We start from the raw sequence: 18,645 nt of genomic DNA on the forward strand, positions 1-18,645 counted from the left end.
GAAACACACACACTGCCACTGATTGGACCAGCAAACGGTCAATCAACACAGGTTGGATGAGCTAGTGAACAGATTGCTAATTTGCTGTACAGCTATAGGATCGGGTGCAGCGCAGTGTCAAATTGTATGGGGAGAGTATTGCCATAAATAAATATGCAGCTCCCCCCAAATTTTTGATAATAGAGAATATTAACTGTTTATTTGGCAAGCACACCATCAATGGGGCATCAAGCAACAATTACTAGAATAGGCCTACTGGTCTTTTGGTATGTCAATCATATGTATGGGACAAATCTTATTTTTGGTGAAAAACAAAATTTTGGTGAAAAATCATATTTAGGGAAAAAAACATTTTGTTTCCTACTATATTGTTTCTCTTGCAGCAGCCCACACTTGCCGTGCGGATGAGTTTATCTGTACCAACACACTGTGTAAGCTTTACATCTGGGTGTGTGATGGAGAGGATGACTGCGGAGATAACTCTGATGAAGACTCCGACATGTGTGCTAAACTGCCGTGTCCACCGAGCAGACCCTACCGCTGTAGGAACGGCAGGGTGTGTCTGCGCTCGGAGCAGGTGTGCAACGGAGTCGACGACTGTGGGGACATCTCCGATGAAGAGGACTGTGGTGAGTTCAATCGTATCTGTTAACTTTTGAACTTAAATCATTCAGATGATCACAGATAACCCAGAATCACAGAGCTCCTCTGTTTAGTCAACATGTTTTATTTCACCTTTATTTTAGCTGGGATTCCCATTAAGACCATTATCTATTTTACAAGGGAGTCCTGTACATACACAATTTACAAATATAACATCATACAAACATACAAGATTACAAATCATACTCAAGAGCACGCACACGTCCATCATTGTTGGTGTAAAAAATGAAAGCTAGAGATAGCAATAGCCTAGCTATGGTGTTGAAACATGCCTGTTCTGTCTTTGGCCCCATGGCTGTTACCTTCTCCTTCTCCCCCTGGCTTGTCCTGTACCCTGGATCAGAAGACGTGATGCGGACCCCAAGGCTCTGTGGTAAGGTGGAGTTCACCTGCAGTAACCATCGCTGCATCCCGCAGGAGCTGCAGTGTGACCTGTTCGATGACTGTGGAGACGGGGGCTCGGATGAACAGGACTGTAAAGGCGGTATGTGGCTTCTAAAGTCCCGCACTCTTCCTTTGTCTCTCTATCTCTCTTTCTTTCAAAATATCCCTCCCTCGATATCGATCTCGATCTCAGTCTTTGTCTCTCTCGCTCTCTGTATCTGTCTCTGTCTCTCCCCCTCTCTGTATATATCTGTCTCTCTCTCTATGCCTGTCTGTCTCTCTCTGCACATTTCAGTTCAGGTTCAGTTAATTTCAGTACTCCCAAGAAAGATTGTATAAGGAAGGAACAGAGGAAGGAAGGTAGGCTAAGTCCTACAAAATCTTCCAAATAAATGCTCTCTCCTAGATCGAAATTCTGAAATAAAAACATAGCTCAAATAAAACATAAATAATGCATTCTAGCCCCTGATTTTGGGCACTGTCAGCATTTGGGGCGGCAGGTAGCCTAGTAGTTAGAACATTGGGCCAGTAACCAAAAGGTTGCTGGATCGAATCCCAGAGCTGACAAGGGAAAAATCTGTTGTTCCGAACAAGGCAGTTAGCTGTTCCCCAGTAGGCCGTCGTTGTAAATAAGAATTTGTTCTTAACTAACTTGCCTGGTTAAATAAAAAAATATCTGTGCACTCAGGGTATGTTTATTCCCATCACGTAGAGTACTCTATTTACAAAAGCTGAACGAGAGAGAAAAGGGCTGTGCTAATGGATGTTTTTATTATTCAAATCACCATGTTACACTTTCAGTTTATTAATCAATACACACTCTTAGAGAAAAATATATGAAAGGGTTTTTCGGCTGTCCCCATAGGAGAACCCTTTGAAGAACCCTTATTGGCTCCAGGTCAAACCCTTTTGGGTTCCATGTAGAAACCAAAAATGGTTTTACCTGGAACCAATAAGGGTTCTTCTATAGGGACAGCCGAAGAGCCCTTTTCGGGGACCCTTTTTTCTAAGAGTGCACAAACAGCATCCAACTTACACCATATATGATGTGTTATTGTGATGTCCGTGTTTTATACAGTGGGTTCCAAGGACGGAGTATGTGGAGAGAGAGTGGGTCTATGTGGAGATGACGCATTCTGCAATAACACAGGAACAGATTCACTCTGTCAGTGCAAGGCTGGCTTTCAGAGGAGCCAGACGACGAGGCAATGTGAAGGTACAGTACAGTGAAGATTTTCGCCTTTGATCTTCTCCGTCTCAGGGTTTTCTTTTTCATTCACTTGCTGCTAAGAGTTTGAAATGTTACGTTGCCTTTCGAATAGAGATCAGACAGCAAAGAAGGCCACACGTTACAGTACCATGCACCATCGCTTCAAGTCGGGGCTTATCACTGCAGAAATGCTCTGATGGCTCCTGTTCACTGGACAATGCGTAGCGTAGCGTAGCGCTAGCTACTCTGCCTTTGCCTTCTTTTTGATACATGTGTTGGCCAAGTTTTAGATATGAACTATCAAAGATAGAATTTGTACTACTCCTAAGAGGTTATCTCTGTATATTGACGGACAGAGCTCAGACAGAATTGTGGCGAAGCCTCTTAATTATTTGTGGCTTGACGGGAATTATAGCCTTCATTTTTATCTTTTTCTCAGAGATCAATGAATGCCTTCAGTTTGGCATGTGCTCTCACTACTGCACCAATACCAAAGGATCCTTCAAATGCACATGTGACCGTAACTTTAAAGAAATCGACGGTGAATGTATAACCAAAGGTAAGAGCTTGCCATTGCTATTTTGATTACATATACAGTGCATAATCAGATGCATGACAATTTGATATTCACGCATCACATCAAAATTCTACTTAATTATGCTTGATCAATTATGCATCACAACTATTCTGATTGCTACGATCTGTTGTGATTACAATATGCTAATTGTGTACACTCTTTATTTATATGATTTCCTTTGTGTTTTTTCTTCTACCTTAATGAACTCAACGGGCAGGACCAGAGGATCAAGTGCTCTACGTTGCTAATGACACTGAAATCCGAAGTTTTGTCTATCCGTTTAAGCAGAGCCACGGACAGAAACTACATCCTCGCATCGAGGACAATGCTAAAATCATTGGGATGGACGCTCTTTTTCACCGACACAAGTTTGTCTGGGCCACACAGTTTAACCCTGGTGGAATGTTTTACAAAGACATCGTAGACAGAAGTCTCACTAAGTCAAATAGCGGAATCATAGTAAGTAAAGGGTTCGAGTGGGCTGGAGGTGGAGGGTTATTACTTATTATAAACTAGGTAGTTCAGGCCTTGAATGCTGATTGGCTGAAAGCCATGGTATATTAGACCATATACACTCTAAATATGCTCCCAACAATTCAAATAGCGGAATCATAGTAGGTAAAGGGTTTGAGTGGGCTGGAGGTGGAGGGTTATTACTTAATGTAATCATTGTTATTACTGTATCTGAATGTTTTTGTTTTTGTATCTGTTAATTCACACTCTAAATATGCTCCCAACAATTTAGTTGTACCCGTTAAATTGTTGGGAGCATAATTTAGTATGCGACTTAATTATTTTATACCGTTTACTCTGTCAGCACCTCTATAAACATTTTTGGGTTTGCATTAACATATTCATCTGTTACAGAGAAGGACAATGCTATCTCCCATCCGCAAGACCAAACACTGTTGTTAAATTAGCTCTTGCAAGTGGGACATAGCATGTGACCAATTGACCAGAGTTTCGGGCTTGGCCCCGCACAGTCTGACAGTGCCTCTTTCCAGCTGTGCAATGTCCAAGTACATAAGCAACCAAAATCTGCAAAGGTCAATACCCAGTTCAAACCAATTCCTTAGAATAGTTTTTTTTTTGCCTGCTGTTATTGCAGCCATAACAATCCGCCTCTCTTGATAAGATAACGAAATGCTAGGGTTACAACCAAGCAAGAGGAGGGATGGGCCTTGCAGGTATGTTCCTGCCTTGAATAACATGTATAATATTAACAACATGAACCCAAAGAGTCTTTACTGGTACACAGCTCTAAAACATATGCATATAATTGCCCACCTCAGATTGGGTACATTTATTACATAAATTATTTAAATAAAGAGTGGTAGCCTGGTTTATGGTCCTGTAGGTTTTCAACACTGTAGGGAGTCTGAGATAATAACAAAAATATATTAAATAAATAGGAAGAACCAGGGAGAGAATATTACTTGAACAAATCCCTTGCAGGTTGAAGATATCCTTCAAAACATGATTAGACCAAGGAGGGAAGTTAAAGGGCATAGAGCCTGATAAAATAAAATAGTTATTGCAAATAGGAGATAACTCGTGAAAATTACAAGGTTTTCCCAGATAATTGTTCATTTGGTACCAAACAGTCAATGTATTTTTTGCAATCGATCCCATAAAAGATGAGGCAGTATTTTGCTTTATCCCAGAATAAGGATCCCAGAAGATTAACCTTTCATGAGTATCTACCCCGGGTCCGGGAGCACCCCCCACCCCCCCCCCACACTGAGTAGCATAGCCTAGCATAGCGTCACAATTAAATAGTAGCATCTAAATATCATTAAATCACAAGTCCAAGACACCTAATGAAAGATACAGATCTTGTGAATAAAGCCACCATTTCAGATTTTTTAAATGTTTTACAGGGAAGACAAAATATGTAAATCTATTAGCTAACCACGTTAGCAAAAGACACCACTTTTCTAACTCCATCAGTTTCTTACTCCACCAGGTGCTATCACCAATTCGGCTAAACTAAGATATTGATAGCCACTAACCAAGAAAAAACCTCATCAGATGACAGTCTGATAACATATTTATGGTATAGGATAGGTTTTGTTAGAAAAATTTGCATATTTCAGGTAGATATCATAGTTTACAATTGCACCCACCGTCACAAATGGACTAGAATAAATACATAGAGCAACGTGTTTACCTAATTACTAATCATCAAACATTTCGTAAAAATACACAGCATACACTAATCGAAAGACACAGATCCTGTGAATACAGACAATATTTCAGATTTTCTAAGTGTCTTACAGCGAAAACACAATCAATCGTTATATTAGCATACCACATATGCAAACGTTACCAGAGCATTGATTCTAGCCAAAGAGAGCGATAACGTAAACATCGCCAAAATATATTAATTTTTTCACTAACCTTCTCAGAATTCTTCAGATGACACTCCTGTAACATCACATTACAACATACATATACAGTTTGTTCGAAAATGTGCATATTTAGCCACCAAAATCATGGTTAGACAATGACAAAAGTTGCCCAGCTGGTCAGACAATGTCGTGCGCCATATTAGACAGTGATCTAGTCGTATACATAAATACTCATAAACGTGACTAAAAAATATAGGGTGGACAGCGATTGATAGACAATTTAATTCTTAATACAATCGCTGATTTACATTTTTTTAATTATCCTTACTTTTCAATACAGTTTGCGCCAAGCGAAGCTACGTCAAACAAAATGGCGTCATAAGCGATTAACATTTCTCAACAGAAACACGATTTATCATAATAAATTGTTCCTACTTTGAGCTGTTCCATCAGAATCTTGGGCAAAGAATCCTTTCTTGGGTCTAATCGTCTTTTGGTCGAAAGCTGTCCTCTTGCCATGTGGAAATGCCAACTGCGTTCGGCATGAACTGGAAACCTGCCCGGCTCTTCAAAAAGTCTCAGAAATAAATGTCCCAAAATGTGCACTAAACGGATATAAATTGCTATAAAACGGTTTAAATTAACTACCTTATGATGTTTTTAACTCCTATAACGAGTAAAAACATGACCTGAGAAATATTACTGGCTCCACTAATGCTTGGAAAAAGAACGGGTCGGTGTCCACCGTGCGTCCGGCGCAGCTGGAAAGGAGTTCCTACCTACACGTGTTTTTGTTTTATAGTGGCTGTGATCGGGCAATCGATACCATTCAAAGCGTCATCACGTAAAGGCATCCAGGGGAAGACGTAAGCAGTGTCCGTATCCTTATAGCATTCACAGTGGCCTTTAAACTGACTCCAGATCAGGGGCCAAAATGTGTGAAATCTGACTCCATGTCAGGGAAATTGCTGTAGAATGAGTTCTGTTCCACTCAGAGACAAAATTCCAACGGCTATAGAAACTAGAGACTGTTTTCTATCCAATAGTAGTAATAATATGTATATTGTACGATAAAGTAGGAGAGTAGGAAGCCGTTTAATCTGTAATGCAAATATGCTAATGAGTAAACAGCACCCCCTGTAGTCGCAAGAAGTTAATGTCCATGATTTTGGAATTACACATTCGACGAGCAGCTGTCCACATACTTTTGGTCAAGTAGTGTATTCCTATGTCCTTAAAGAATGAAGTTCGGGGAGGAAGTTAATTAATACTGGGGAGTATATTCACTTGAATAACCAAAACTCTCACATGAAGAGTAACACGAAATGGACACCATCTACTTAGAGCTTTATTTTCTCTAATTTTGCACTAAAATTCTCATTAACAATGACTTTCAAATTGGATCGAATTGACATCCCCAGCTATGTAAATCCCTAAAGTGATAGGTAAAGAGGGTAATGTGACTTGTTTGGCTGTCGTGTTTAGAGGCATATAGCCAGAGAAGGAGCCGAATTCTTTAATGAGGTCAAGTACGGGTGATATACTGTGCATTCAGAAAGAATTCAGACCCGTTGACTTTTTCCACATTTTGTTACGTAACAACATTATTCTAAAATGTATTAAATCGTTTTTATTCCTCGTCAATCTACACACAATACTCCATAATGACAAATCAAAAACAGGTTTTTATATATTTTTGCAAATGTATAAAATAATGTAAACTGAAATATCACATACACATAAGTATTCAGGCCCTTTACTAGTACTTTGTTGAAGCACTTTTGGCAGTGATTACAGTATCAAGTCTTCTTGGGTATGACACTACAAGCTTAGCACATCTATATTTTGGCAGTTTCTCCCATTCTTCTCTCCAGATCCTCTCAAGTTCTGTCAGCTATTTTCATGTCTCTCCAGAGATGTTCGGTCAGGCTCTGGCTGGGCCCCTCAAGAACATTCAGAGACTTTCCCGAAGCCACTCCTGTGTTTTCTTGGCTGTGTGCTTAGGGTTGTTGTCCTTTTGAAAGGTGACCCTTTGCCCAAGTCTGAGGTCATGAGCGCTCTGGAGCAGGTTTTCATCAAGGATCTCTCTGTACTTTGCTCCGTTCATCTTTCCCTCGATCCTGACTAGTTCCTCAGTGCTTGACGCTGAAAAACATCGCCACAGCATCATGCTGCCACCACCATGCTTCACCGTAGGGATGGTGCCAGGTTTCCTCCAAACGTGACACTTGGCATTCAGGCCAAAGAGTTCAATCTTGGTTTCATCAGACCAGAGAATCTTGTTTATCATGGTCTGGGAGTCTTAAGGTGCGTTTTGGTAAACTCCAAGCGGGCTGTCATGTGCCTTTTACTGAGGATTGGTTTCCATCTAGCTACTCTACCATAAAGGCCTGATTGGTGGAGTGCTGCAGAGATGGTTGTCAATCTGGAAGATTCTCCCAACACAGCAGAGGAACTCTGGAGCTCTATCAGAGTGACCATCACGTTCTTGGTCACCTCCTTGACCAAGGCCCTTCTACCCCGATTACTCATGACAGCTCTAGGAAGAGTCTTGGTGGTTCCAAACTTCTTCAATTTAAGAATGATGGTGTCACGATCGTCAAAGGGACTGAATGAGGACCAACATGCAGCGCGTGGAAAGTACATCTTCTTTATTAACGAAAGAAGACGAAGACGAAAACGAAACAAACACTATACGAACTACAAAAAACAACAAAACAGACGACCGTGAAGCTATACAAACAGAAGTGCTGACACTAAACACTCTGACATAGACAATTCCCCACCAACAGCTAAAGCCTATGGTTGCCTTAAATATGGCTCCCAATCAGAGACAACAATAACCAGCTGTCTCTAATTGAGACCCAATTCAGGCAACCATAGACTTTCCTAGAACCTACACTCAACCATAGACACAGCTAGACACCTTCACTCAACACAAACCCATACACTACACCCAACACCCCCTTTACCATATAACCACACAAAACACAAAACATTCCCCATGTCACACCCTGACCTAACTAAAATAATAAAGAACACAAAGAATACTAAGGCCAGGGCGTGACAGATGGAGGCTACTGTGTTCTTGGGGACCTTTTTTTTGTACCCTTCACCAGATCTGTGACTCGAAACAATCTTGTCTCGGAGCTCTATAGACAATTCCTTTGACCTCATGGCTTGGTTTTTGCTCTGACATGCACTGTCCACTGTGGGACCTAATACAGTTGAAGTCGGAAGTTTACATACACTTAGGTTGGAGTCATTAAAACTCGTTTTTCAACCACTCCACAAATTTCTTGTTAACAAACTATTGTTTTGGCAAGTCGGTTTGGACATCTACTTTGTGCATGACACAAGTAATTCTCACAAGAATTGTTTACAGACAGATGATTTCACTTATAATTCACTATTATCACAATTCCAATGGGTCAGAAGTTTACATACACTAAGTTGACTGTGCCTTTAAACAGCTTGGAAAATTCCAGAAAATGATGTCATGGCTTTCGAAGCTTGTGATAGGCTAATTGACATAATTTGAGTCAATTGGAGGTGTACCTGTGGATGTATTTCAAGATCCACCTTCAAACTCGGTGCCTCTTTGTTTGACATCATGGGAAAATCAAAAGATATCTGCCAAGACCTCAGAAAAAAAATGTGTTAACCTCCACAAGTCTGGTTCATCCTTGGGAGCAATTTCCAAATGCCTGAAGGTACCACGTTCATCTGCACAAACAATAGTACGCAAGTAAAAACACAGTGGGACCACACAGACGTCATACCGCTCAGGAAAGAGACACGTTCTGTCTCCTAGAAATGAACATACTTTGGTGCGAAAAGTGCTAATCAATCCCAGAACCACAGCAAATGACCTTGTGAAGATGCTGGAGGAAACAGGTACAAAAGTATCTATATCCACAGTAAAACGAGTCCTATATCGACATAACCTGAAAGGCCTCTCAGCAAGGAAGAGGCCACTGCTCCAAAACCACCCTAAAAGCCAGACCATGGTTTGCAACTGCACATGGGGACAAAGATCGTAATTTTTGGAGAAATGTCCTCTGGTCTGATGAAACAAAAATAGAACTGTTTGGCCATCGTTATGACCATCGTTATGTTTGGAGGAAAAAGGGGGAGGCTTGCAAGTCGAAGAACACCATCCCAAATGTGAAGCACGAGGCTGGCAGCATCATGTTGTTGGGGTGTTTTGGTGCAGGAGGGGCTGGTGCTCTTCATAAAATAGATGGCATCATGAGGCAGGGAAATTATGTCAATATATTGAAGCAACATCTCAAGACAGTCAGGAAGTTAAAGCTTGGTTGCAAATGGGTCTTCCAAATGGACAATTGACCCAAAGCATATTTCCAAATGGCTTAATTATGGATAGGTGGGACGGTAGCGTAGGCCAACATCCGGTGAAATGGCAGAGCGCAAAATTCAAATGAAATTACTATAAATATTAAACTTTCATGAAATCACAAGTGCCAAACATCAAAATAAAACGTAACATGTTGTTAATCCAGCCAAGGTGTCAGATTTTGAAAAGGCTTTACGGCGAAAGCAAACCATGCGATTATCTGAGGACAGTGTCCAGCACACAAATGCATAACAAATCAACTTCAACCAGGGAGTTGCGACACGAAAGTCAGAAATAGCGATATAATATATGCCTTACCTTTGAAGATCTTCTTCTGTTGACACTCCAAACTGATATAATGGCTTTTCTCTTGCATTTCAAAGATGATGGAACAAAAACAAAAAATAGAAAACGCATTTGTTTCTTTCTTTGTATTATCTTTTTCCAGATCTAATGTGTTATATTCTCCTATATTAATTTTACATTTCCACAAACTGCAAAGTGTTTCCTTTCAAATGGTATCAATAATATGCATATCCTTGCTTCAGGTCCTGAGCTACAGGCAGTTAGATTTGGGTATGTCATTTTTGGCAAAAATTGGGAAAAAAAGGTCAGATCCTTAAGAGGTTTTTAAGAGAAAGGGAAGGAAGTTCCTAAGAATTTAAAAGGACAACATCTTCCTATAGTCTTTAGGAAACTCAGAAGTATACATATTGGAATAAAAAGTAGTGAAAGTATGATTGATTAATTTGGGAGGGAAGGGTACAAAGTTCACCGTTTATTGTCCCTAATGACATCAATAGATAACAAATAATCAGTTCGCTTCAGCTTCATTGCCAAGTGCCTACTCAGTCTATTCGCATTCTCATAGTCATTCTGTCTCGCTTTCAAATGAATAAATTCAGCCCTAGAACTAGTCACCGTCTTTTTCTTAGTTTTAAATGTGGTGAGTTATCGCTGCCCATCTTTGTTACTTCCCCTAATGTATGTGGGCCTACCCCTGGTTGTGCAGTGACTTGTAAGAAATCATTCATGGCAGTCAAAATGTAGTTTAAGAATTCTGGAGAAATCTCAAAATAAATCAATAATGGAGAATGGTCAGATAACAGCATAGTTAAAATCTCTGCATGGGATGTACATTTCAGAAAAACAGGGGAGGTGAAGACATAATCAATTGGTGAGGAAGAATGATGATGGGGAGAAAATAAGATCATCTCTAGTACAAGGATTTCTTAGGGGCCAGGCATCCAGTCATCTAAAAAGGTGTAATATAATTTGAAGGTGCCCAGAGTGCCAAGATGTTATCACTGGTGGTATTAATAGTAGGATCTAGAGTCAAGTTAAAATCTCCCCCAAGGATGGACACTGAGTCTGGGAAGTCTAACAATTTAAGCTTCAGGTCTTCAAAAAAGGATTTATCAAAAGCATTGGGTGCGTAAAGGGAGGACAAACATAATGTAGTGCCATTAATAGTAACAGAAGTATAACAACTCTGTCTATCAGTGTCTCCCCCACAGATCCCCACCTTCATATTAAGATTCCTCTTAATTACAATCATAGCACCCTCGGTTTTGTTTGGGGCACAAGAGTAGGCTATTATCTTATAAAATGTGTTCTGAAATCTATTGATATCAGTGGCTTTCAAATGGCTCTGCTGTAGGACGGCGAAATCAATATGTTTACATTGTAAGTACTCTAAACAAGTTAAGACTAATCAAATCAAAATGTATTTGTCACGTGCGCCGAATACAACAGGTGTAAACCTTACAGTGAAATGCTTACTTACAAGCCCTTATCCAAGAATGCAGTTTTAAGAAAAATAAGTGTAAATAGTTCAAACAAAATAACAGTAGCGAGGCCGTATACAGGGGGTACCGGTACAGAATCAATGTGCAGGGGCACAGTTTAGTCTGTCCATGAGTTAGCTTGAGATGTAAATATATCCAAGAGCTAGAGATTTGGAAACACTTTGCACAGAGTTGAGATAGAAATACTGTTTAGCGAAACACATAAAATAAAAACATAACATAAAACCCCAAATTGATCGTGCAGACTACAATTGTGAATGCATACAATTCTATAGTGTTAAAATGTAATTCAATTAACCAACAGAAAAAAAGTAATAGAAAAATCTTTCAAAATCTTTCTCTCGAGTCGCCACTTCTGGTTATAGACCGCATATAGGCTACACGGACCCATAGAGATGTATTATTCGCAAACGTGCAATCATTGGAAAACAAACTGGACGATCTACGATTAAGACTATCCTGCCAACGGGACATTAAATGTACTATCTTATATTTCACCGAGACGTGGCTGAACAACGATATGGATAATATAGAGCTGGCTAGCTTCTCCGTACATTGGCATGACAGGGCAGCTACGTCTGGTAAGACAAGGGGCGGGTGTGTGTGTCTATTTGTCAATAACTGCTGGTGCGCAATGTCAAATATTAAAGAAGTCACGAGGTATTGCTCGCCTGTGGAAAAATACCGCATGTTAATCTTTCACGAGCCTCTACCCCGGGTCCGGGAGCACCCCCCCCCCCCCCCCACACGATTAGCATCGCTAGCATAGCGTCACAATTAAATAGTAGCATCTAAATATCATTAAATCACAAGTCCAAGACACCTAATGAAAGATACAGATCCTGTGAATAAAGCCACCATTTCAGATTTTTAAAATGTTTTACAGGGAAGACAAAATATGTAAATCTATTAGCTAACCACGTTAGCAAAAGACACCACTTTTCTTTGTCCACCATTTTCTCTCTCCACCAGTAGCTATCACCAATTCGGCTAAACTAAGATATTGATAGCCACTAACCAAGAAAAAACCTCATCAGATGACAGTCTGATAACATATTTATGGTATAGGATAGGTTTTGTTAGAAAAATGTGCATATTTCAGGTATAAATCATAGTTTGCCATTGGAGCCAGCATCACAAATCTCACCAAAGCTCCTAGAATTACTACACAGAGCAACGTGTATTACCAATTTACTCATCATAAAACATTTCTTAAAAATACACAGCACATAGCAATGGAAAGACACAGATCTTGTGAATTCAGACAACATTTCAGATTTTCTAAGTGTTTTACGGCGAAAACACAATAAATCGTTATATTAGCATACCACATATGCAAACGTTACCAGAGCATTGATTCTAGCCAAAGAGAGCGATAACGTAATCATCGCCAAAATATATTAATTTTTTCACTAACCTTCTCAGAATTCTTCAGATGACACTCCTGTAACATCATATTACAACATACATATAGAGTTTGTTCGAAAATGTGCATATTTAGCCACCAAAATCATGGTTAGACAATGACAAAAGTAGCTCAGCTGGTCAGAAAATGTCCTGCACCATATTAGACAGTGATCTAGTCTTATACATAAATACTCATAAACTTGACTAAAAAATACAGGGTGGACAGCGATTGATAGACAATTTAATTCTTAAAACAATCGCGGAATTACATTTTTTTAATTATCCTTACTTTTCAATACAGGTTGCGCCAAGCGAAGCTATAGCAAACAAAATGTCGCGTTAAGCGTTTAACATTTATCGACAGAAACACGATTTATCATCATAAATTGTTCTTACTATGAGCTGTTCTCCCATCAGAATCTTGGACAATGAATCCTTTCTTTGGTCTAATCTTCTTTTGGTCGAAAGATGTCCACTTGTCCGTCGAAATGCCCACTAACGTACGACCGGGACCCCGAAACGTGCCCGGAGCTTCAAAGTCTATTACAAAGCAATGCCTCAAAATCGCACTAAACGGATATAAATTGCTATAAAACGGTTTAAATTAACTACCTTATGATGTTTCTAACACCTATAACGAGTAAAAAGATGACCGACGCTATATTACTGGCTAAACCAGGGCTTGGAAAAAGGCCAGTCAGATATCCTTCTTGCGTTGAGCGCACAGTCCAAAGGAACGCTACTTCCGGTATTTGGTGATTTATAGAGCCAATGATTGCGCAATCGACCCCATTCAAAGCGTCATCACGCACTGACACCCAGGGGAAGACGTAAGAATTGTCTGTTTCTCCATAGCATTTACAGTGAGCTTTAAACTGACTCCAGATCAGTGGCCAAAATGTTTGAAATCTGACTCCCTATCATGAAAAGTGCTGTAGAAGGAGTTCTGTTTCACTCAGAGACAAAATTCCAACGGCTATAGAAACTAGAGAGGGTTTTCTATCCAATACAAATAATAAAATGCATATTGTACGAGCAAGAATTGAGTACTAGGCAGTTTAATCTGTAGAGGAAATTATGCTAATGCAAAACAGCACCCCCTATAGTTGCAAGATTAAGTTGTATACCACACTATCTACCAAGAGAGTTCTCATCTATATTATTCGTAGCCGTCTATTTACTAACACAAACCGATGATGGCACGAAGACCGCACTCATCGAGCTGTATAAGGCCATAAGCAAACAAGAAAATGATCCTCCAGAAGCGGCGATCCTAGTGGCCGGGGACTTTCATGCAGGCAAACTTAAATATATTGTCATAGATTCCAGTCACCCAAGTCATAGACTGTTCTCCCTGCTACCACGCCGCAATTGGTACCGGAGCGCCCAAGTCTAGGACCAAACAGCTCCTTAACAGTTTCTACCACCAAGCCAAGACTGCTGAACAATTAATCAAATGGCCACCCAGACTATTTTTATTGACCCCCCCCCCCCCCCCAACCACCTTTGTTTTTACACTGCTGCTACTCTGTGTTTATTATCTATGCATAGTCACTTTACTCCCACCTACATGTACAAATTACCTCGACTAACCTGTACCCCCGCACATTGACAACCTTGAATATATTACATTCGTTTTGATGGTAGCAATTCCAAGTTCCGCACTGTCATAAGACAGCCATGAGTGTAGCAAAGCGAGACGTATTACTCAGTGGGTCTCTATACTCCTTAACTGCTCTGCCTATGAGACCAGAACAGAACAGGATCTAACAGCCACTCAATATCTCTGACATTAATTGGTTTGATTTGAGCCCTGGGAAAGGGAGTGAAGGGGACAGAAAACCCCCAAAGACCACACTGTGTGACTTCAAAGAGCACTGTAGCACTGATTTGACACTTGAACTGAAATTACACTATATATACAAAAGTATGTGGACACCCTTTCAAATGAGTGGATTTGGCTATTTCAGCCACACCCATTGCTGACCAGTGTATAAAACTGAGCACACAGCCATGCAATCGCCATAGACAAGTATTGGCAGTAGAATGGCCTTACTGAAGAGCTCAGAGACCTTCAACGTGGCACTGTCATAGGATGCCACCTTCCTAACAAGTCAGTTCGTCACATTTCTTCCCTCCGAGAGTTGCCCCGGTCAACTGTAGATGCTGTTATTGTGAAGTGGAAACATCTAGGGGCAACAACGGCTTAGCCGCAAAGTCGTGGGCCACACAAGCTCACAGAACGGGACCGGCGAGTGCTGAAGCGCGTAGTGGGTAAAAACCATCTGTCCTCGTTTGCAACACTCACTACCGAGTTCCAAACTGCCTCTGGAACCAATGTCAGCACAATAACTGTTCGTCTCACCATGTGCAATGCCAAGCGTCAGCTGGAGTGGTGTAAAGATCGCCTCCTTTGGACTCTGGAGCAGTGGAAACGCATTCTCTGGTGTGATGAGTCACGCTTCACCATCTGACAGTCCGACAGACGAATCTGGGTTTGGCGGACGCCAGGAGGATGCTACCTGCCCAAATTCACAGTGCCAACTGTAAAGTATGGTGAAGGAGGAATAATGATCTGGGACTGTTTTCATGGTTCGGGCTAGGACCCTTAGTTCCAGTGAAGGGAAATCTTAATGCTACAGCATACATTCCAGACGATTCTGTGCTTCCAACTTTGCGGCAACAGATTGGGGAAGGCCCTTTCCTGTTTCAGCATGACAATGCCCTCATGCACAAAACAAGGTCCAGAAATAAATGTTTTGTTGAGATCGGTGTAGAAGAACTTGACTAGCCTGCACAGAGCCCTGACCTCAACCCCATCAAACACCTTTGGGATGAATTGGAACGCTGGCTGTGAGCCAGGCCTAATTGTCCAACATCAGTGCCCAACCTCACTAATACTCTTGTGGCTGAATGGAAGCAAGTCCCCGCAACAATGTTCCAACATCTGGTGGAAGGCCTTCCCAGAAGAGTGGAGGCTGTTATAGCAGCAAAGGGGGGACCAACTCTATATTAATGCCCATGATTTTAGAATGAGATGTTTGACAAGCAGATGTCCACATACTTTTGATCGTGTAGTGTATTTTGACAGAGAGGGAGAGAAAGGGAGAGAGAGAGAGAGAGAGAGAGAAAGGGAGATAGAATGTGTGTGCCTACATGCACTAAGTTTGTAAATCAATTTCCAGGTAAGGAGTATGAAAGTCATGTCAGTAAATGTGTAAACACATTCTTCTTCTCCAGTGTCCTGACTTCAGAAGGCCCAGGGATATATCTGCAGATTGGGTGACTGGCAACATTTACTGGACAGACCACTCCAGGATGCATTGGTTCAGCTACTACAACGCCCACTGGAGGAGGCTCAGATATTCCATCAACGTGGGCCAGCTGGGAGGGCCAAACTGCTCTCGTCTCATCACAGACATCGCCGGGGAGCCTTACTCTATCACTGTTAACCCAGCTCAAGGGTAAGATTAATCCTTACATTAATTACATTTGAGTCATTTAGCAGATGTTCTTAGCAATTGACAATTAGTGCAATCAACTAAAGTTGCTAGATAAATCAACCACATATCAGATTGCCAATTTTTGGACTATATTTTCTCTTTGGGCAGATACACAACAAATTATGCCTGGCCCTCTGCCCTGTTCTTATTACCTGCTATAACTACCTATTCTTCCTTTACTTACTTCCTGTACTTCCTATAGGATGATGTACTGGACAGTGGTAGGAGACCACTCCCACATCGAGGAGGCTGCCATGGATGGGTCTATGAGGAGAATCTTAGTGGAGAAGAACCTCAGGAGACCCAGTGGTAGGTGCTCTCGAACTTCTGGTCATGTGACATATAACAATACCTCCAGGAAGCACCAATAAGCAGGATGTATGGAGTGGGTGTACTTGTATGTTCATTTTCTACATATCATATTCTCATCAACATCCTGTTTCTTCTAGCGTAGAGTGATACATTTTGATAGAATGCAGCACTCGTCAGAAGGAACGTTTGCCGCACTTTACAACAGTTCATATAGAGCGACTGGTATGTTTTAAATCTTCACAGGACTTGCCATTGATTATTTCAACCAGCGTTTGTACTGGGCTGACACAGAGTTGTCTGTGATTGGGAGCGTTCGGTTCGATGGATCGGACTCTGTGGTGGTGGTGAGCAGCACTCATGGTGAGCAAAGCACAGACGAACACAGAAGACATGCATGTCCCTAACCCTTTACACTCGTTGAAATTGGCCTATGTGGACAGGGCTGAATGTAAATGTTTCCGACAGAAGAAATATGGAAAGCATATGCATGACCATGGTAGCAATTAAAAGGGAACCGTTTGGGGATTATGGGAAAATGATTAGACTAAAGGGGATGACACAACAGTTCACCTAACACAAGACTGAATCCATTACACTGTTGAATTGATGTGCATTTTACATTTTTTGTTGATAACTAAATCTGAAAATGCATTCAGATTGGATACATTCAGTAACATGATAAGAATATTCTTGGGAAATTTGGGGTAGGTGCAACATAAGACAAAGAAATGACGGGTTTGAGTGAGAGGTCTTACTGGTGTTTCTAAGTGGTCACACACCTCTCCAAAGTGTGCACAGATCCTAAGTCATTTCAATGAAGTCAAATAACGTCTTCAACTATAAGGTGTTCTTTTTTTTAGCTCTGCTAGCTGTGCCGTTGAGGAATTAGAGCAAGCACACTTGCAGTTGTTTTGTTTGGAACACAGCCCTGCATCCCCACCTTTACACAAGAACTGTTGTTGTTTGCACAATCCAAAAATTGTCAATTTTATAAATTGCAATCCGAGTCAGGTGGGCATGGCTGGTTGAAAGCTTGTTCTATTGCCCACATGACTAGCTAAATGATAAAATACGATCTTACAGTGTTAGGCTTTCTCCAAGGCAATTCAGAGATGCAGGTCATCATTTTGGGGCGCGTAGAATGGAGTCATGAGTGCATTGAGATGCGTGTGCCACTGCAAATTCACTTCACAATACAACAAACACAGGCTCATTCTAATCGGGACAACCCCGGGTATAAAGCCATGTCATCTTGTAACTGTACATCAAACATAGTGATCCTAAACGTTGACACTGTATATTACATGAGTTTTACGATATGGAAATGTGAAGCGTGCATTTTGGACTCGCGGGTGTTTGGCATCAAAGCAGTATTATTTTTATTTTTATAATCCTCAACATCTTGTCTTTCAAAATACATTGAGTCATCTCAATTTATGGCCTTTCCCTCGCTCAGACAGCCAAGAATGTGCTAACGTTAGCGGGAGGTATGGGGGTGAAATATCGCGTGTGGTGCTCAAGTTCAGAGTGGCTGTCAGTCAACCCCCATACAGAGCTCTGATGTCATGTACTGCATAGCATGTTACTGTCACTGTACAGCCACTTCTTTCCAATGTGGGCGCTTATCAGCGTCCAAATCTGCCATTTTCAACCCGTATACAGGTACGAGAGGAAAGGCCTACGTTACAGGTTGCACCTTCATAAATTGTAGAGCAATAGAACATTGTGCTAAATATTATTTAATATTATTTGGAATTTAGATGAATTATTGAAGGACCCATTTTCTCACTTACTCGTCTAGTGTTACAGTTGTTACCACTTGCTCTGTCCCAAGGTCTTTCCCAGCCTGTAAGGATTGATATCTTTGAGGACTATATCTATGGGATCGGGATGAGGAATGATGTCTTCCGGGTCCATAAGTATGGAAAACAGCCAATGGAACGGCTCCATCTGGGAGTAGAGAGACCCTCCATTATCTTGGTCCTCCATCGATTCAAACAGCAAGACAGTAGGCTTTATCAATCACTTTCTCTTTCCCTATTTTCTCTCTTTCTGTCTCTCTCACTCTCACTC

At 41.0% G+C, this 18,645-nt stretch overlaps 1 protein-coding gene across 1 annotated transcript in view; it reads left to right on the forward strand.

Annotated features, from left to right (window-relative positions):
- LOC129859547 (low-density lipoprotein receptor-related protein 1B-like) overlaps window positions 1-18,645 on the forward strand; it is a 201,690-nt gene that overhangs the window by 169,206 nt on the left and 13,839 nt on the right. Inside the window, exons 71-79 of the mRNA XM_055929439.1 lie at window positions 384-629; window positions 1,007-1,147; window positions 2,126-2,263; window positions 2,697-2,816; window positions 3,052-3,293; window positions 15,998-16,221; window positions 16,463-16,569; window positions 16,816-16,932; window positions 18,407-18,580. Of these exons, the coding sequence (XP_055785414.1) occupies window positions 384-629; window positions 1,007-1,147; window positions 2,126-2,263; window positions 2,697-2,816; window positions 3,052-3,293; window positions 15,998-16,221; window positions 16,463-16,569; window positions 16,816-16,932; window positions 18,407-18,580 (1,509 nt within the window). The remainder of the gene's footprint in view (window positions 1-383; window positions 630-1,006; window positions 1,148-2,125; window positions 2,264-2,696; window positions 2,817-3,051; window positions 3,294-15,997; window positions 16,222-16,462; window positions 16,570-16,815; window positions 16,933-18,406; window positions 18,581-18,645) is intronic.

This window comes from Salvelinus fontinalis, chromosome 7 (genome assembly GCF_029448725.1).
Source record: "Salvelinus fontinalis isolate EN_2023a chromosome 7, ASM2944872v1, whole genome shotgun sequence".
Taxonomy (NCBI): domain Eukaryota; kingdom Metazoa; phylum Chordata; class Actinopteri; order Salmoniformes; family Salmonidae; genus Salvelinus; species Salvelinus fontinalis.